Here is a 22,059-nt window from a genome sequence, read left to right as displayed (position 1 = left end):
TCTGTACTGGTACCACCTGTATATAGCCTCCACATTGACTCTGTACCGGTACCACCTGTATATAGCCTCCACATTGACTCTGTACTGGTACCACCTGTATATAGCCTCCACATTGACTCTGTACTGGTACCCCCTGTATATAGCCTCCTCATTGACTCTGTACTGGTACCCCCTGTATATAACCTCCACATTGACTCTGTACTGGTACCACCTGTATATAGCCTCCACATTGACTCTGTACTGGTACCCCCTGTATATAACCTCCACATTGACTCTGTACTGGTACCCCCTGTATATAACCTCCACATTGACTCTGTACCGGTACCACCTGTATATAGCCTCCACATTGACTCTGTACCGGTACCACCTGTATATAGCCTCCACATTGACTCTGTACTGGTACCCCCTGTATATAACCTCCACATTGACTCTGTACTGGTACCCCCTGTATATAACCTCCACATTGACTCTGTACTGGTACCCCCTGTATATAGCCTCCACATTGACTCTGTACCGGTACCACCTGTATATAGCCTCCACATTGACTCTGTACCGGTACCACCTGTATATAGCCTCCACATTGACTCTGTACTGGTACCACCTGTATATAGCCTCCACATTGACTCTGTACTGGTACCACCTGTATATAGCCTCCACATTGACTCTGTACTGGTACCCCCTGTATATAGCCTCCACATTGACTCTGTACTGGTACCCCTGTATATAGCCTCCACATTGACTCTGTACTGGTACCACCTGTATATAGCCTCCACATTGACTCTGTACTGGTACCACCTGTATATAGCCTCCACATTGACTCTGTACTGGTACCCCTGTATATAACCTCCACATTGACTCTGTACTGGTACCCCTGTATATAGCCTCCACATTGACTCTGTACTGGTACCCCTGTATATAGCCTCCACATTGACTCTGTACTGGTACCCCCTGTATATACCTCCACATTGACTCTGTACTGGTACTGGTACCCCCTGTATATAGCCTCCACATTGACTCTGTACCGGTACCTCCTGTATATAGCCTCCTCATTGACTCTGTACTGGTACCCCTGTATATAGCCTCCACATTGACTCTGTACTGGTACCCCTGTATATAGCCTCCACATTGACTCTGTACTGGTACCCCTGTATATAGCCTCCACATTGACTCTGTACTGGTACCACCTGTATATAGCCTCCACATTGACTCTGTACTGGTACCCCTGTATATAGCCTCCACATTGACTCTGTACTGGTACCCCTGTATATAGCCTCCACATTGACTCTGTACTGGTACCCCCTGTATATAGCCTCCACATTGACTCTGTACTGGTACCCCTGTATATAACCTCCACATTGACTCTGTACTGGTACCCCTGTATATAGCCTCCACATTGACTCTGTACTGGTACCCCCTGTATATAGCCTCCACATTGACTCTGTACTGGTACCCCTGTATATAAGCCTCCACATTGACTCTGTACTGGTACCCCTGTATATAGCCTCCACATTGACTCTGTACTGGTACCCCTGTATATAGCCTCCACATTGACTCTGTACTGGTACCCCTGTATATAGCCTCCACATTGACTCTGTACTGGTACCACCTGTATATAGCCTCCACATTGACTCTGTACTGGTACCCCTGTATATAGCCTCCACATTGACTCTGTACTGGTACCACCTGTATATAGCCTCCACATTGACTCTGTACTGGTACCACCTGTATATAGCCTCCACATTGACTCTGTACTGGTACCACCTGTATATAGCCTCCACATTGACTCTGTACTGGTACCACCTGTATATAGCCTCCACATTGACTCTGTACTGGTACCACCTGTATATAGCCTCCACATTGACTCTGTACTGGTACCACCTGTATATAGCCTCCACATTGACTCTGTACTGGTACCCCTGTATATAGCCTCCACATTGACTCTGTACCGGTACCACCTGTATATAGCCTCCACATTGACTCTGTACTGGTACCACCTGTATATAGCCTCCACATTGACTCTGTACTGGTACCACCTGTATATAGCCTCCACATTGACTCTGTACTGGTACCACCTGTATATAGCCTCCACATTGACTCTGTACTGGTACCACCTGTATATAGCCTCCACATTGACTCTGTACCGGTACCACCTGTATATAGCCTCCACATTGACTCTGTACCGGTACCACCTGTATATAGCCTCCACATTGACTCTGTACTGGTACCACCTGTATATAGCCTCCCATTGACTCTGTACCTGGTACCACCTGTATATAGCCTCCACATTGACTCTGTACTGGTACCACCTGTATATAGCCTCCACATTGACTCTGTACTGGTACCACCTGTATATAGCCTCCACATTGACTCTGTACTGGTACCCCTGTATATAGCCTCCACATTGACTCTGTACTGGTACCCCTGTATATAGCCTCCACATTGACTCTGTACTGGTACCACCTGTATATAGCCTCCACATTGACTCTGTACTGGTACCCCTGTATATAACCTCCACATTGACTCTGTACTGGTACCACCTGTATATAACCTCCACATTGACTCTGTACTGGTACCCCCTGTATATAACCTCCACATTGACTCTGTACTGGTACCACCTGTATATAGCCTCCACATTGACTCTGTACTGGTACCACCTGTATATAGCCTCCACATTGACTCTGTACTGGTACCCCTGTATATAACCTCCACATTGACTCTGTACTGGTACCCCCTGTATATAGCCTCCACATTGACTCTGTACTGGTACCCCTGTATATAACCTCCACATTGACTCTGTACTGGTACCACCTGTATATAGCCTCCACATTGACTCTGTACCTGGTACCACCTGTATATAGCCTCCACATTGACTCTGTACTGGTACCACCTGTATATAGCCTCCACATTGACTCTGTACTGGTACCCCCTGTATATAGCCTCCACATTGACTCTGTACTGGTACCACCTGTATATAGCCTCCACATTGACTCTGTACTGGTACCACCTGTATATAGCCTCCACATTGACTCTGTACTGGTACCACCTGTATATAACCTCCACATTGACTCTGTACTGGTACCACCTGTATATAGCCTCCACATTGACTCTGTACTGGTACCACCTGTATATAGCCTCCACATTGACTCTGTACTGGTACCACCTGTATATAGCCTCCACATTGACTCTGTACCGGTAGCCCCCTGTATATAGCCTCCACATTGACTCTGTACTGGTACCACCTGTATATAACCTCCACATTGACTCTGTACTGGTACCACCTGTATATAGCCTCCACATTGACTCTGTACTGGTACCCCCTGTATATAGCCTCCACATTGACTCTGTACTGGTACCACCTGTATATAGCCTCCACATTGACTCTGTACTGGTACCACCTGTATATAGCCTCCACATTGACTCTGTACTGGTACCACCTGTATATAGCCTCCACATTGACTCTGTACCTGGTACCACCTGTATATAGCCTCCACATTGACTCTGTACTGGTACCACCTGTATATAGCCTCCACATTGACTCTGTACTGGTACCACCTGTATATAGCCTCCACATTGACTCTGTACTGGTACCACCTGTATATAGCCTCCACATTGACTCTGTACTGGTACCACCTGTATATAGCCTCCACATTGACTCTGTACTGGTACCCCTGTATATAGCCTCCTCATTGACTCTGTACTGGTACCCCTGTATATAACCTCCACATTGACTCTGTACTGGTACCACCTGTATATAGCCTCCACATTGACTCTGTACTGGTACCCCTGTATATAACCTCCACATTGACTCTGTACTGGTACCCCCTGTATATAACCTCCACATTGACTCTGTACTGGTACCCCTGTATATAACCTCCACATTGACTCTGTACTGGTACCACCTGTATATAGCCTCCACATTGACTCTGTACTGGTACCACCTGTATATAGCCTCCACATTGACTCTGTACTGGTACCCCCTGTATATAACCTCCACATTGACTCTGTACTGGTACCCCCTGTATATAACCTCCACATTGACTCTGTACTGGTACCCCCTGTATATAACCTCCACATTGACTCTGTACTGGTACCCCCTGTATATAACCTCCACATTGACTCTGTACTGGTACCCCCTGTATATAACCTCCACATTGACTCTGTACCGGTACCACCTGTATATAGCCTCCACATTGACTCTGTACCGGTACCACCTGTATATAGCCTCCACATTGACTCTGTACTGGTACCACCTGTATATAACCTCCACATTGACTCTGTACTGGTACCCCCTGTATATAACCTCCACATTGACTCTGTACTGGTACCCCCTGTATATAGCCTCCACATTGACTCTGTACTGGTACCCCCTGTATATAACCTCCACATTGACTCTGTACTGGTACCCCCTGTATATAACCTCCACATTGACTCTGTACTGGTACCACCTGTATATAGCCTCCACATTGACTCTGTACTGGTACCACCTGTATATAGCCTCCACATTGACTCTGTACTGGTACCACCTGTATATAACCTCCACATTGACTCTGTACTGGTACCACCTGTATATAGCCTCCACATTGACTCTGTACTGGTACCACCTGTATATAGCCTCCACATTGACTCTGTACCGGTACCACCTGTATATAGCCTCCACATTGACTCTGTACTGGTACCACCTGTATATAGCCTCCACATTGACTCTGTACTGGTACCACCTGTATATAGCCTCCACATTGACTCTGTACTGGTACCCCTGTATATAGCCTCCACATTGACTCTGTACTGGTACCACCTGTATATAGCCTCCACATTGACTCTGTACTGGTACCACCTGTATATAGCCTCCACATTGACTCTGTACTGGTACCACCTGTATATAGCCTCCACATTGACTCTGTACTGGTACCACCTGTATATAGCCTCCACATTGACTCTGTACTGGTACCACCTGTATATAGCCTCCACATTGACTCTGTACTGGTACCACCTGTATATAGCCTCCACATTGACTCTGTACCGGTACCACCTGTATATAGCCTCCACATTGACTCTGTACTGGTACCACCTGTATATAGCCTCCACATTGACTCTGTACTGGTACCTCCTGTATATAGCCTCCACATTGACTCTGTACTGGTACCCCCTGTATATAGCCTCCACATTGACTCTGTACTGGTACCACCTGTATATAGCCTCCACATTGACTCTGTACTGGTACCCCTGTATATAACCTCCACATTGACTCTGTACTGGTACCCCTGTATATAACCTCCACATTGACTCTGTACTGGTACCCCTGTATATAACCTCCACATTGACTCTGTACTGGTACCACCTGTATATAGCCTCCACATTGACTCTGTACTGGTACCACCTGTATATAGCCTCCACATTGACTCTGTACTGGTACCCCCTGTATATAACCTCCACATTGACTCTGTACTGGTACCCCTGTATATAACCTCCACATTGACTCTGTACTGGTACCCCCTGTATATAACCTCCACATTGACTCTGTACTGGTACCCCTGTATATAACCTCCACATTGACTCTGTACTGGTACCCCTGTATATAGCCTCCACATTGACTCTGTACCTGGTACCACCTGTATATAGCCTCCACATTGACTCTGTACTGGTACCACCTGTATATAGCCTCCACATTGACTCTGTACCGGTACCACCTGTATATAACCTCCACATTGACTCTGTACTGGTACCACCTGTATATAGCCTCCACATTGACTCTGTACTGGTACCACCTGTATATAACCTCCACATTGACTCTGTACTGGTACCACCTGTATATACCTCCACATTGACTCTGTACTGGTACCCCTGTATATAGCCTCCACATTGACTCTGTACCGGTACCACCTGTATATAGCCTCCACATTGACTCTGTACCGGTACCACCTGTATATAGCCTCCACATTGACTCTGTACTGGTACCACCTGTATATAACCTCCACATTGACTCTGTACCGGTACCACCTGTATATAGCCTCCACATTGACTCTGTACCGGTACCACCTGTATATAGCCTCCACATTGACTCTGTACCGGTACCACCTGTATATAGCCTCCACATTGACTCTGTACCGGTACCACCTGTATATAGCCTCCACATTGACTCTGTACCGGTACCACCTGTATATAGCCTCCACATTGACTCTGTACCGGTACCACCTGTATATAGCCTCCACATTGACTCTGTACCGGTACCACCTGTATATAGCCTCCACATTGACTCTGTACTGGTACCCCTGTATATAGCCTCCACATTGACTCTGTACTGGTACCCCCTGTATATAACCTCCACATTGACTCTGTACTGGTACCACCTGTATATAGCCTCCACATTGACTCTGTACTGGTACCCCCTGTATATAACCTCCACATTGACTCTGTACCGGTACCACCTGTATATAGCCTCCACATTGACTCTGTACTGGTACCACCTGTATATAGCCTCCACATTGACTCTGTACCGGTACCACCTGTATATAACCTCCACATTGACTCTGTACCGGTACCACCTGTATATAGCCTCCACATTGACTCTGTACTGGTACCACCTGTATATAGCCTCCACATTGACTCTGTACTGGTACCACCTGTATATAGCCTCCACATTGACTCTGTACCGGTACCACCTGTATATAGCCTCCACATTGACTCTGTACTGGTACCACCTGTATATAGCCTCCACATTGACTCTGTACCGGTACCTCCTGTATAAAGCCTCCACATTGACTCTGTACTGGTACCACCTGTATATAACCTCCACATTGACTCTGTACTGGTACCACCTGTATATAGCCTCCACATTGACTCTGTACCGGTACCACCTGTATATAGCCTCCTTATTGTTATGTTATTGTGTTACTTTTTTTTTTTTTTTTTTCTTTAGTTTATTTTTTTAAATATTCTCTTAACTTTTCTTGAACTGCACTGTTGGTTAAGGGCTTGTCAGTAAGCACTTCACGGTAAGGTCTACACTTGTTGTATTCAGCATATGTGACAAATAGTTTGATTTGATTACACACATCCTAGACTCTATCAGGTGAACTATGAATGGAATGTTGTAATATCGGTACATTATAGGAACACCTGTAATTAGAAAAGTACAATGATTGATGTTTTGCTTTATCTTGAGACTGAGAATCAGTGGTAGACACTTTGTAAGTGCATTAAGAGGTCAGATGTCTGTGTGTTGAAACTACACTTTCAGTTCCTGTTGATAATATGTTCCAGTCTTACTTCTACAATAGGAGGAAGGAGGATTGAGAAACTAACTGCAAATAACAATGAGCTGAACTCCACCTAGCAGAGACATCTTTGTATTAGCAACTATTAATTATGAGGTTATATGCTACTACAGGGCCTCCCGGGTTCGCGCCCAGGCTCTGTCGTAACCGGCCACAACCGGGAGGTCCGTGGGGCGACACCCAATTGGCCTAGTGGCGTCCGGGTTAGGGAGGGCGTGGTCGGTAGGGATGTCCTTGTCTCATCGCGCACCAGCGACTTCTGTGGCGGGCCGGGCGCAGTGCACGCTAACCAAGGTTGCCAGGTGCACGGTGTTTCCTCCGATACATTGGTGCAGCTGGTTTCCGGGTTGGATGCGCACTGTGTTAAGAAGCAGTGCGGCTTGGGTTGTGTATCGGAGGACGCATGACTTTCAACCTTCGTCTCTCCCGAGCCCGTACGGGAGTTGTAGCGATGAGACAAGATAGTAGCTACTACAACAATTGGATACCACAAAATTGGGGAGAAAAAGGGGTAGAATTCACAAAAAAAAAAAATATATATATATATGCTACTACAGTTAAGGGACATCAGCCTGGGCAGGGTGATCCTCAGTAGGGATATACAGGGAAAACACCATCTTTTGAACTGAGTGTTGCTTGCAAATTGCTGTAAGTGTAAACTCCGGGTTGCAATCCTTATTAAACAAACTAACCTCTGATCAAAGACGTTTCCAGTGGTCTCCTGTATGAAGAACCATCACATGTAGTCTACACACATCATAGACTCTATCAGGTGAACCATCACATGTAGTCTACACACATCATAGACTCTATCAGGTGAACCATCACATGTAGTCTACACACATCATAGACTCTATCAGGTGAACCATCACATGTAGTCTACACACATCATAGACTCTATCAGGTGAACCATCACATGTAGTCTACACACATCATAGACTCTATCAGGTGAACCATCACATGTAGTCTACACACATCATAGACTCTATCAGGTGAACCATCACATGTCTACACACATCCTAGTCTACAGGTGAACACATCCTAGACTCTATCAGGTGAACCATCACATGTAGACTACACACATCCTAGACTCTATCAGGTGAACCATCACATGTAGACTACACACATCATAGACTCTATCAGGTGAACCATCACATGTAGACTACACACATCCTAGACTCTATCAGGTGAACCATCACATGTAGACTACACACATCCTAGACTCTATCAGGTGAACCATCACATGTAGACTACACACATCCTAGACTCTATCAGGTGAACCATCACATGTAGACTACACACATCCTAGACCCTATCAGGTGAACCATCACATGTAGACTACACACATCCTAGACTCTATCAGGTGAACCATCACATGTAGACTACACACATCATAGACTCTATCAGGTGAACCATCACATGTAGACTACACACATCCTAGACCCTATCAGGTGAACCATCACATGTAGACTACACACATCATAGACTCTATCAGGTGAACCATCACATGTAGTCTACACACATCTTCTATCAGGTGAACCATCACATGTAGTCTACACATATCTTCTATCAGGTGAACCATCACATGTAGACTACACACATCCTAGACTCTATCAGGTGAACCATCACATGTAGACTACACACATCATAGACTCTATCAGGTGAACCATCACATGTAGACTACACACATCCTATACTCTATCAGGTGAACCATCACATGTAGTCTACACACATCCTAGACTCTATCAGGTGAACCATCACATGTAGACTACACACATCCTAGACCCTATCAGGTGAACCATCACATGTAGACTACACACATCATAGACTCTATCAGGTGAACCATCACATGTAGACTACACACATCATAGACTCTATCAGGTGAACCATCACATGTAGTCTACACACATCTTCTATCAGGTGAACCATCACATGTAGTCTACACACATCTTCTATCAGGTGAACCATCACATGTAGACTACACACATCCTAGACTCTATCAGGTGAACCATCACATGTAGACTACACACATCATAGACTCTATCAGGTGAACCATCACATGTAGACTACACACATCATAGACTCTATCAGGTGAACCATCACATGTAGACTACACATATCCTAGACTCTATCAGGTGAACCATCACATGTAGACTACACACATCCTAGACTCTATCAGGTGAACCATCACATGTAGTCTACACACATCCTAGACTCTATCAGGTGAACCATCACATGTAGTCTACACACATCATAGACTCTATCAGGTGAACTAACACATGTAGTCTACACACATCCTAGACTCTATCAGGTGAACCATCACATGTAGTCTACACACATCATAGACTCTATCAGGTGAACCAACACATGTAGTCCACACACATCCTAGACTCTATCAGGTGAACCCTCACATGTAGTCCACACACATCATAGACTCTATCAGGTGAACCATCACATGTAGTCTACACACATCATAGACTCTATCAGGTGAACCATCACATGTAGTCTACACACATCTTCTATCAGGTGAACCATCACATGTAGTCTACACACATCTTCTATCAGGTGAACCATCACATGTAGACTACACACATCATAGACTCTATCAGGTGAACCATCACATGTAGTCTACACACATCCTAGACTCTATCAGGTGAACCATCACATGTAGTCCACACACATCCTAGACTCTATCAGGTGAACCATCACATGTAGTCCACACACATCCTAGACTCTATCAGGTGAACCATCACATGTAGTCCACACACATCCTAGACTCTATCAGGTGAACCATCACATGTAGTCTACACACATCCTAGACTCTATCAGGTGAACCCTCACATGTAGTCCACACACATCCCAGAAGTAGATCCCCCCCCCCAAATCAAACATCAGACAATTTAAATCCGCTACACTGGAGGAGCAACGTTCATGACTGGTACACGAAGAGCATTTACATTATTTGAACCGGTCGCCATTTTGTGCTTTCTCATCAGCTGATGCTAATCTTTAACATTCATTTTAATTGAGGCCATCTGATTTCTCCTGAGGGCAGCAGGATCTAGACAATATAACACATTGAACATGGACTCAACTGAAATTTTTATCCCTTTAGAATTATTAAAACATCCGACAAAGCATTTTGGGGGGTTAACAATACATTTGAATTACGTTGGAGTTTAAAACATTACCTCGCCAACACACGGGAGCTTCATGGATCCTACACTTGTCTTTTCAGCAGAGATACATTTGGAAATCGTTTATAAGCAATAGGTTATACATCTCTCCTTTCTTTAAGGGTTTTCTTTGTAAAAGTTCACATAAAATTGGTTTAAAGACACTAACTTTGAAAGTTTCAGATGTTTCAGTACCTGTTTCAGGTGATCTGTGGCAAGACTGTAGTCCAAGGTGTTATCAAGATTTTCCCAGGATGTGATAACATCAATAAAACCTAAGGGTCAAAGTTTTACAACTCCCGCAACAACAGAATATTAACACTTTACCTGCTGAAATACATGATGGAAGACATGAACTGAATCTAGAATGTTCACACTTTAACTGCTGAAATACATGATGGAAGACATGAACTGAATCTAGAATGTTCACACTTTACCTGTTAAAATACATGATGGAAGACATGAACTGAATCTAGAATGTTCACACTTTAACTGTTATAATACATGATGGAAGACATGAACTGAATCTAGAATATTCACACTTTAACTGTTATAATACATGATGGAAGACATGAACTGAATCTAGAATGTTCATACTTTAACTGCTGAGATACATGATAGAAGACATGAACTGAATCTAGAATGTTAACACTTTAACTGTTATAATACATGATGGAAGACATGAACTGAATCTAGAATGTTCACACTTTAACTGCTGAAATACATGATGGAACACATGAACTGAATCTAGAATGTTCACACTTTAACTGCTGAGATACATGATAGAAGACATGAACTGAATCTAGAATGTTCACACTTTAACTGATGAAATACATGATGGAACACATGAACTGAATCTAGAATGTTCACACTTTAACTGTTATAATACATGATGGAAGACATGAACTGAATCTAGAATGTTCATACTTTAACTGCTGAGATACATGATGGAAGACATGAACTGAATCTAGAATGTTCACACTTTAACTGTTATAATACATGATAGAAGACATGAACTGAATCTAGAATGTTCACACTTTAACTGTTAAAATACACGATGGAAGACATGGACTGAATCTAGAATGTTCACACTTTAACTGCTGAAATACATGATGGAAGACATGAACTGAATCTAGAATGTTCATACTTTAACTGTTAAAATACAAGATGGAAGACATGAACTGAATCTAGAATGTTCATACTTTAACTGCTGAGATACATGATAGAAGACATGAACTGAATCTAGAATGTTCACACTTTAACTGTTATAATACATGATGGAAGACATGAACTGAATCTAGAATGTTAACACTTTAACTGTTATAATACATGATGGAAGACATGAACTGAATCTAGAATGTTCATACTTTAACTGCTGAGATACATGATGGAAGACATGAACTGAATCTAGAATGTTCACACTTTAACTGTTATAATACATGATAGAAGACATGAACTGAATCTAGAATGTGCACACTTTAACTGTTAAAATACAAGATGGAAGACATGAACTGAATCTAGAATGTTCATACTTTAACTGCTGAGATACATGATGGAAGACATGAACTGAATCTAGAATGTTCACACTTTAACTGTTATAATACATGATAGAAGACATGAACTGAATCTAGAATGTTCACACTTTAACTGTTAAAATACATGATGGAAGACATGGACTGAATCTAGAATGTTCACACTTTAACTGCTGAAATACATGATGGAAGACATGAACTGAATCTAGAATGTTCATACTTTAACTGTTAAAATACAAGATGGAAGACATGAACTGAATCTAGAATGTTCATACTTTAACTGCTGAGATACATGATAGAAGACATGAACTGAATCTAGAATGTTCACACTTTAACTGCTGAAATACATGATGGAAGACATGAACTGAATCTAGAATGTTCACACTTTAACTGTTATAATACATGATGGAAGACATGAACTGAATCTAGAATGTTCATACTTTAACTGCTGAGATACATGATGGAAGACATGAACTGAATCTAGAATGTTCACACTTTAACTGTTATAATACATGATTGAAGACATGAACTGAATCTAGAATGTTCACACTTTAACTGCTGAAATACATGATGGAAGACATGGACTGAATCTAGAATGTTCACACTTTAACTGCTGAAATACATGATGGAAGACATGAACTGAATCTAGAATGTTCATACTTTAACTGTTAAAATACAAGATGGAAGACATGAACTGAATCTAGAATGTTCATACTTTAACTGCTGAGATACATGATGGAAGACATGAACTGAATCTAGAATGTTCACACTTTAACTGTTATAATACATGATAGAAGACATGAACTGAATCTAGAATGTTCATACTTTAACTGCTGAGATACATGATGGAAGACATGAACTGAATCTAGAATGTTCACACTTTAACTGTTATAATACATGATGGAAGACATGGACTGAATCTAGAATGTTCACACATTAACTGCTGAAATACATGATGGAAGACATGAACTGAATCTAGAATGTTCATACTTTAACTGTTAAAATACAAGATGGAAGACATGAACTGAATCTAGAATGTTCATACTTTAACTGCTGAGATACATGATGGAAGACATGAACTGAATCTAGAATGTTCACACTTTAACTGTTATAATACATGATAGAAGACATGAACTGAATCTAGAATGTTCACACTTTAACTGTTAAAATACACGATGGAAGACATGGACTGAATCTAGAATGTTCACACTTTAACTGCTGAAATACATGATGGAAGACATGAACTGAATCTAGAATGTTCATACTTTAACTGTTAAAATACAAGATGGAAGACATGAACTGAATCTAGAATGTTCATACTTTAACTGCTGAGATACATGATAGAAGACATGAACTGAATCTAGAATGTTCACACTTTAACTGTTATAATACATGATGGAAGACATGAACTGAATCTAGAATGTTCATACTTTAACTGTTAAAATACAAGATGGAAGACATGAACTGAATCTAGAATGTTCATACTTTAACTGCTGAGATACATGATAGAAGACATGAACTGAATCTAGAATGTTCACACTTTAACTGCTGAAATACATGATGGAAGACATGAACTGAATCTAGAATGTTCACACTTTAACTGTTATAATACATGATGGAAGACATGAACTGAATCTAGAATGTTCATACTTTAACTGCTGAGATACATGATGGAAGACATGAACTGAATCTAGAATGTTCACACTTTAACTGTTATAATACATGATTGAAGACATGAACTGAATCTAGAATGTTCACACTTTAACTGCTGAAATACATGATGGAAGACATGAACTGAATCTAGAATGTTCACACTTTAACTGCTGAAATACATGATGGAAGACATGAACTGAATCTAGAATGTTCACACTTTAACTGTTAAAATACAAGATGGAAGACATGGACTGAATCTAGAATGTTCACACTTTAACTGCTGAAATACATGATGGAAGACATGGACTGAATCTAGAATGTTCACACTTTAACTGTTAAAATACAAGATGGAAGACATGAACTGAATCTAGAATGTTCACACTTTAACTGCTGAAATACATGATAGAAGACATGAACTGAATCTAGAATGTTCACACTTTAACTGTTATAATACATGATGGAAGACATGAACTGAATCTAGAATGTTCATACTTTAACTGCTGAGATACATGATGGAAGACATGAACTGAATCTAGAATGTTCACACTTTAACTGTTATAATACATGATTGAAGACATGAACTGAATCTAGAATGTTCACACTTTAACTGCTGAAATACATGATGGAAGACATGAACTGAATCTAGAATGTTCATACTTTAACTGTTAAAATACAAGATGGAAGACATGAACTGAATCTAGAATGTTCATACTTTAACTGCTGAGATACATGATAGAAGACATGAACTGAATCTAGAATGTTCACACTTTAACTGCTGAAATACATGATGGAAGACATGAACTGAATCTAGAATGTTCACACTTTAACTGTTATAATACATGATGGAAGACATGAACTGAATCTAGAATGTTCACACTTTAACTGTTAAAATACATGATGGAAGACATGAACTGAATCTAGAATATTAACACTTTAACTGCTGAGATACATGATAGAAGACATGAACTGAATCTAGAATGTTAACACTTTAACTGCTGAAATACATGATGGAAGACATGAACTGAATCTAGAATGTTAACACTTTAACTGCTGAAATACATGATGGAAGACACACTGAGTCAGACAGTAATACAGAGAAGTACCACATGGAGAATGATAGTTTCATATAGTTCATGAAAAACCCTTGTAGAAGCCTTGTCAGTCTGTGGGACATAAGGTTGCATTGTGTTGCTAATCTGTTACGCATTTGTGTGTGCCCTTATGTGTGTGCATGCTAGTGTGTGTGGTGTGTGTGGGTGTATGGATGTGTGTCTGTGCCTGGGTGTGACATTGTGGCCAGCTGGGTGCTGCTCCTACACTGGTGTGTGTGTGTGTGTGTGTGTGCGTGCGTGCGTGCGTGCGTGCATGCGTGCGTGCATGCGCGCGCGGGAGTGAGAGTCATAGTACCCAGCCCAGCTGAGTGCTGCTCTCCTCCCACTCCTCTATGTTAAGTGTGAGACAGTCTGGTCAGTCTGTGTGTTTGACAGAGGAATGAACACACCATCACAGACATCTCCCACTCCACAGTGTTACACTACCCAGGACAGACCTCTACAACTCCACAGTGTCACACTATCCAGGACAGACCTCTCCTACTCCACAGTGTCACACTACCCAGGACAGACCTCTTCATTCTGTCCACTGGTAGACAGCAGCAGAGTCCTCTGGGGTTTGAATAGTAAGTATTATTATGGTTCTCTATGTAACTGTCTTATCATGGTTATCTATGTAACTGTCTTATCATGGTTATCTATGTAACTGCCTTATCATGGTTATCTATGTAACTGTCTTATCATGGTTAGCTATGTAACTGTCTTATCATGGTTATCTATGTAACTGTCTTATCATGGTTATCTATGTAACTGTCTTATCATGGTTATCTATGTAACTGTCTTATCATGGTTAGCTATGTAACTGTCTTATCATGGTTAGCTATGTAACTGTCTTATCATGGTTATCTATGTAACTGTCTTATCATGGTTATCTATGTAACTGTCTTATCATGGTTATCTATGTAACTGTCTTATCATGGTTATCTATGTAACTGTCTTATCATGGTTATCTATGTAACTGTCTTATCATGGTTATCTATGTAACTGTCTTATCATGGTTATCTATGTAACTGTCTTATCATGGTTATCTATGTAACTGTCTTATCATGGTTATCTATGTAACTGTCTTATCATGGTTATCTATGTAACTGTCTTATCATGGTTATCTATGTAACTGTCTTATCATGGTTAGCTATGTAACTGTCTTATCATGGTTATCTATGTAACTGTCTTATCATGGTTATCTATGTAACTGTCTTATCATGGTTATGTCTGTAACTGTCTTATCATGTCAGAAGGACTGTTTTGATTCTGTTGCTTTCTGAAATGTCTAAGAGTTACTGGTTATTATGTCATATCGCATGTTATTAGGCTAATATATTGGGACATGTTATCATTTTACTATGTTGGGAATTATTATGAGTGTATACATTAACATAAACATAGGTTCAGAGTATTTACAATGTATTTCTTCATCATGTCCTGGCAGGAATATTGTTGTTGCTGTTGACCCGTCTGAGGATGTGGAAGAGGAGACCATCACTGTTTCTACCATAAGACACAGAACTACTGGATATTCAACCAAGAGGAAAGAGACAGATCCATTCATGTGGAAGAGGAGACCATCACTGTTTCTACCATAAGACACAGAACTACTGGATATTCAACCAAGAGGAAAGAGACAGATCCATTCATGTGGAAGAGGAGACCATCACTGTTTCTACCATAAGACACAGAACTACTGGATATTCAACCAAGAGGAAAGAGACAGACCCATTCCTGCAACAATCCCGGGACGTACAAGAACACATTATCAAGGGGAACTTCTGTCACCTGTAATCATTGTTTTGGAGAATAGAGGAGATTTGACGCCACCTTGACAACACTCATCATCTAGTGAAAACCAGGGAAACACACCAGGCCCAGTTGCACAGAACTGTTTGGAACTTTTGCACGTCGCCATGGCGTCCACAGGTCTACAGCTACTTGGCCTCCTATTGGCCGTGATGGGCTGGGTGGGCGGGGCTCTCGTCTGCGCCGCCCCCTTGTGGCGAGTCTCCGCCTTCGCGGGCGGCGAGATCGTGATCGCTCAGGTTCTCTGGGAGGGGCTATGGATGACGTGTTTGTCCCAGAGTACGGGACAGATCCAGTGTAAGACTTACGACTCTACCCTGGCCCTCCCCGTCTCCGCCCAGGTGTCCCGTACCCTCTCCGTGCTCTCCCTCCTCTTCTGCCTCTTCGCCCTCCTGCTAGGCGTGGCTGGGGCTAAGTGCACCAAGTGTCTAGGGGAAGGAGCCTACTCGTCCAAGGCTAGGCTAGCCCGCGTGGCTGGGGCTCTGTTCTTCTTCTCTGGGCTGCTCTACCTGATACCCATCTGCTGGACGGCCTACGCCGTGGTCAGGGATTTTTACGATCCAAAAGTCGCCGCGCCGCTGAAGAGAGAGTTAGGCCCCGCCTTGTATCTAGGCTGGGGGGCGGGAATTCTGCTGCTGGTTGGAGGGGCTCTGCTGAACGCAGGCTCCTCCCCTCCAGGGGTTAGGGCGACGCCTACTTTTGGGGGAGGTGGGAGGAGTAACCCACTGCCTGTGGTGGTAGAGGAGAAGGAGTATGTCTGAACCGTGTCACACCAGGGTTGTGTTCATTACTTTGGGAGAAAATGGACTGAAACAGGGAGGGACTACCTGAACGTGTCCAATAAGAAATGTTCATTTTCGTTGTCCATTGTAAAACATTTTGCAACATTATGCCCTAATGAATACAACCCCGTCACTAAACTCTCAGTGAAGGAGAGACAGGTCAACATGTAAATAAGAGAATGCTTATAATTACGTTTCAGAAAATCTGCATAATTATTCTCCATTTCTTATGACCACTTGTAGACAGCTTTGTTATTTTGTTATGACATCGTATTCTAGTTGTTTTCATTACGACATCATCCTCTAGTTGTTTTTATTCTGATTTGAGTTTTCTGTGTTAACTTCTTCTTGGTGAGTGTAATTTATACATGAAATAATAAAGTATTTTACAACATGTTTGTAATTGCTACTACACTCATATTTACAAGTTATTTGTTTTAGCTACTGCAGTCATGTATTTACAAGTTGTTTGTTCCAGCTACTGCAGTTGTTTGTCTGAGTAGAAGGACAATGTGTGATGCACTTGTGTCAGTGTGGGAGGTGAAATGTATCGTGGGATGTGTTAATAACTAAATGTTTATTAATGTGACATAACTGTCATTTCTCAGATTCCACACTGCCCCCTCTCTCTCCCTCTGTGTGTGTGTGTGTGTGTGTGTGTGTGTGTGTGTGTGTGTGTGTGTGTGTGTGTGCGTGTCTGACAGGTGTTTGTGTGTATTCCAGACTCCTTGTGTGAGCAGTGTTTGTGTGTGTGTGTGTGTGTGTGTGTGTGTGTGTGTGTGTTGTATACAGAGTGGTTATACAGTAGCATAGCACAAAGGCAGAGTACAGGACACAGACAAAGACCATCTGTATAACATGTGCCAGGACACGAGTCACCCACACCATATTAACCCAGTCACGTGAACACGTACAACAGTATAGAAACAGAATCTATAGACCGGGCTCTCCCCATTCAAGTCAATGAAAGTTCCATATAGAGGTTACAAGTCCTTTCTAGAGATTCTATTTCTATGATAGTTCCATACAACAACAATGGACTCCATTATTACAAGACTTTCCAGAACTGCGTTAAAATACTATCTGAAATCTTTCAAATACTATTTAGCGATTGCTTTAGCTTGCCTGGAGTGACAGGTGCCATCTTATCGGCTCTTAACCAATCATGCTATTTTGTTTGTCTTTTTGCGTTGTTCATAACTTGTTTTGTACATAATGTTGCTGCTACCGTCTCTTATGACCGAAAAGACCTCCGGGACATCAGAACCGGGATTACTTACCTCAAACTGGACGAGGAGTTCTTCTTCAATGAGTCGACACGAGGGACTACAGACACCCGACCAGGCCCAGAGGGATATACTACAGACACCCGACCAGGCCCAATCCCCGTGATTCGGTGGAAAAGGAGACGTAGGTTTTCGCGGGGAAAAGATCAGGATGCCTTGCCAGGATTAAGTGACGAGTGGCTAATCTGCCCTTACCTTCCGTTCTGCTAAAGTTCAATCGCTGGAAAATAAATGGGACAAACTGAAAGCATGTACTAATATATCCTACCAACGGGACATTAAAAACTGTAATATCTTGTGTTTCACCGAGTCGTGGCTGTACAACGACATTAAGAACATACAGCTGGTGGGTTATACACTCCATCGGCAAGACAGAACAGCAGCCTCTGGTAAGACACGGGGTGGGGGCCTATGTATTTACGTAAACAACAGCTGGTGCACGATATCGAAGGAAGTCTCAAGGTTTTGCTCACCTGAGGTAGAGTATCTCATGATAAGCTATAGACTACACTATTTACCCAGAGAGTTTTCATCTGTATTTTTCATAGCTGTCTACATACCACAACAGACCGAGGCTGGCACTAAACCCACACTCAATGAGCTGTATTCCACCATAAGCAAACAGGAAAATGCTCATCTAGTGGCAGGTGACTTTAATGCAGGGAAACTTAAATCAGTTTTACCTCATTTCTATCAACATGTTAAATGTGCAACCAGAGCGCGAAAAAATCTAGACCAACTTTACTTCACACACAGAGACACATTCAAAGCTCTCCCTCGCCCTCCATTTGGCAAATCTGACCATAACTCTATCCTCCTGATTCCTGCTTACAAGCAAAAGTTCAAACAGGAAGCACCAGTGACTCGTTCTTCAAAAAGTGGTCAGATTAAGCAGATGCTAAACAACTGGAATGTTTTTCTAACACAGACTGGACTATGTTCCGGGATTCTTCCGATGGCATTGAGGCGGCAGGGTAGCCTAGTGGTTAGAGCGTTGGACTAGTAACCGGTTGCAAGTTCAAACCCCCGAGCTGACAAGGTACTAATCTGTCGTTCTGCCCCTGAACAGGCAGTTAACCCACTGTTCCTAGGCCGTCATTGAAAATAAGAATTTGTTCTTGGACTTCCTGACGGGCCGCCCCCAGGTGGTAAGGGTAGGTAACAACACATCCACCATGCTGAACCTTAACACAGGGGCCCCTCAGGGGTGCATGCTCAGTCCCCTCCTGTACTCCCTGTTCACTCATTACTGCACGGCCAGGCACAACTCCAACACCATCATTAAGTTTGCTGATGACACAACAGTGGTCGGCCTGATCACCAACAACGATGAGACAGCCTATAGGGAGGAGGCCAGAGACCTGGCCGTGTGGTGCCAGGACAACAACCTCTGCATCAACGTAATCAAAACAAAGGAGATAATTGATGACTACAGGAAATGGAGGACCGAGCTCGCCCCCATTCTCATCGACGGGGCTGTAGTGGAGCAGGTTGAGAGCTTCAAGTTCCTTGGCGTCCACATCACCAACAAACTAACATGGACCAAGCACACCAAGACAGTCGTGAAGAGGGCATGACAAAACCTATTCCCCCTCAGGAGACTGAAAAGATTGGTCCGATTGGTCCGAAGAACCCCAAAAGGTTTTACAGCTGCACCATCGAGAGCATCCTGACGGGTTGCATTACTGCCTGGTATGGCAACTGCTCGGCCTCTGACCGCAAGGCACTACAGAGGGTAGTGCGAACGGCCCAGTAAATCATCGGGGCCAAGCTTCCTGCCATCCAGGACCTCTATACCAGGCGGTGTCAGAGGAAGGCCCTAAAAATTGTCAAAAACTCCAGCCACCCTAGTCATAGACTGTTCTCTCTGCTACTGCACGGTAAGCGGTACCGGAGCGCCAAGTCTAGGTCCAAGAGGCTTCTAAACAGCTTCTACCCCAACATCCATCTCTTCATTCAAGGAATCAATCATGGACACTCTTACTGACAGTTGTAGCTGCTTCGCATGATGTATTGTTGTCTCTACCTTCTTGCCTTTGTGCTGTTGTCTGGGCCCAATAATGTTTGTACCATGTTTTATGGTATGTTTTATGTTGTGCTGCTGTCATGTTGATGCCATGTTGTGTTGCTACCGTGTTGTGTTGCTACCATGTTGATGCCATGTTGTGTTGCTACCATGTTGTTGTCATGTTGTGTTGCTACCGTGTTGTGTTGCTACCATGTTGTTGTCATGTTGTGTTGCTACCGTGTTGTGTTGCTACCATGTTGTTGTCATGTTGTGTTGCTACCGTGTTGTGTTGCTACCATGTTGTTGTCATGTTGTGTTGCTACCATGTTGTTGTCATGTGTTGCTACCATGCTGTGTTGTTGTCTTAAGTCTCTCTTTATGTAGTGTTGTGGTGTCTTGTTGTGATGTGTGTTTTGTCCTAAATTTAAAAATGTAATCCCAGCCTCCATCCCCGCAGGAGGCCTTTTGCCTTTTGGTAGGCCGTCATTGTAAATAAGAATTTGTTCTTAACTGACTTGCCTACTTAAATAAAGCTTGAATATATATATATATATTTAAAAGGTCTGGTGCTTTCCTCTGGGTCTCAAGGCGCTTTAAAAAAACAAACCCCATCCACTACCAATGTAACCTTTAATTTAACTAGGCAAGTCAGTTAAGAACAAATTCTTATTGACAATGATGGACGACGCTGGGCCAATTGTGCGCCGCCCTATGGTTCTCCCAATCATGGCTGGTTGTGATACAGCCTGGAATCAAACCAGGGTGTCTGTAGTGACACCCCAAGCACTGAGATGAAGTGCCTGACACTGCTGTGCCACTCGGGAGCCAAAAACGTGGTGTATCTGAGAAATGAACAACAGCCATGTTGTGGAACTACTATTAGCAATCAACTCATAGAATGGCAAAGACTATTACACTTTTACTATCTCTGTGATAATATTAACAGGGAAGGCCTCTAGACCTAAACCAAACTGCAGTTCCCCTATATATCCACAAGGGGGAAGTAGAGGTGTATTTTTCACAGTAACAAAGTCATCACTCACACAGAGAGAGAGGGTGTATCTCAATAGTCTAGTGGCTTTACTCTCCTTGTCTCTCTGCTTGCCTTTGTGCTGATTTCAAAATACAAGATAGGATAACAAACAGATAGCAATGTGAAGGATGGCTAATGGGAATTTGTCAAGTCATCTCATGTTCTATACAGATGAAGGAAAGGAGACATAAAAGGTTAGGAAGCCAAGCCAGACTATTGAGATGCATCCCCTACTGGACAAGCGTCTCCATAGTTACTGAAACAGCATGGGGATTTTAAGGGTCACATTCCGTAATGAGTTGTTCTAAGTTCAGGGAAGTAAAGGCTTGTAAATGACATTTTTTTGGTTGAAAAGGTCAGACACAGTTAAGCAATGTTAAATGAAATGAACCTGGACTAGCCTATCAAA

The 22,059-nt window shown here is 42.6% G+C and overlaps 1 protein-coding gene and 1 long non-coding RNA gene across 2 annotated transcripts in view; one reads left to right on the top strand and one right to left on the bottom strand.

Annotated features, from left to right (window-relative positions):
• LOC135562488 (uncharacterized) overlaps positions 1 to 22,059 on the bottom strand; it is a 260,529-nt gene that overhangs the window by 79,075 nt on the left and 159,395 nt on the right. The gene's annotated exons all lie outside the window — the stretch shown is intronic.
• LOC115126953 (claudin-9-like) lies at positions 15,096 to 17,726 on the top strand. Its single transcript, XM_029656591.2, has 2 exons — positions 15,096 to 15,313; positions 16,177 to 17,726. Exon 2 carries the CDS (start codon positions 16,649 to 16,651, stop codon positions 17,300 to 17,302), a length of 654 nt encoding a protein of 217 aa, XP_029512451.1. The 5' UTR covers positions 15,096 to 15,313; positions 16,177 to 16,648; the 3' UTR covers positions 17,303 to 17,726.

Source organism: Oncorhynchus nerka, linkage group LG19 (genome assembly GCF_034236695.1).
Source record: "Oncorhynchus nerka isolate Pitt River linkage group LG19, Oner_Uvic_2.0, whole genome shotgun sequence".
Taxonomy (NCBI): Eukaryota; Metazoa; Chordata; class Actinopteri; order Salmoniformes; family Salmonidae; genus Oncorhynchus; species Oncorhynchus nerka.
This window is presented reverse-complemented; position numbering and strand designations above follow the sequence as displayed.

Excerpts from the sequence above, each read along its gene's own strand:
- LOC115126953 (XM_029656591.2), top strand. The coding sequence starts at position 16,649 with ATGGCGTCCACAGGTCTACAGCTACTTGGCCTCCTATTGGCCGTGATG.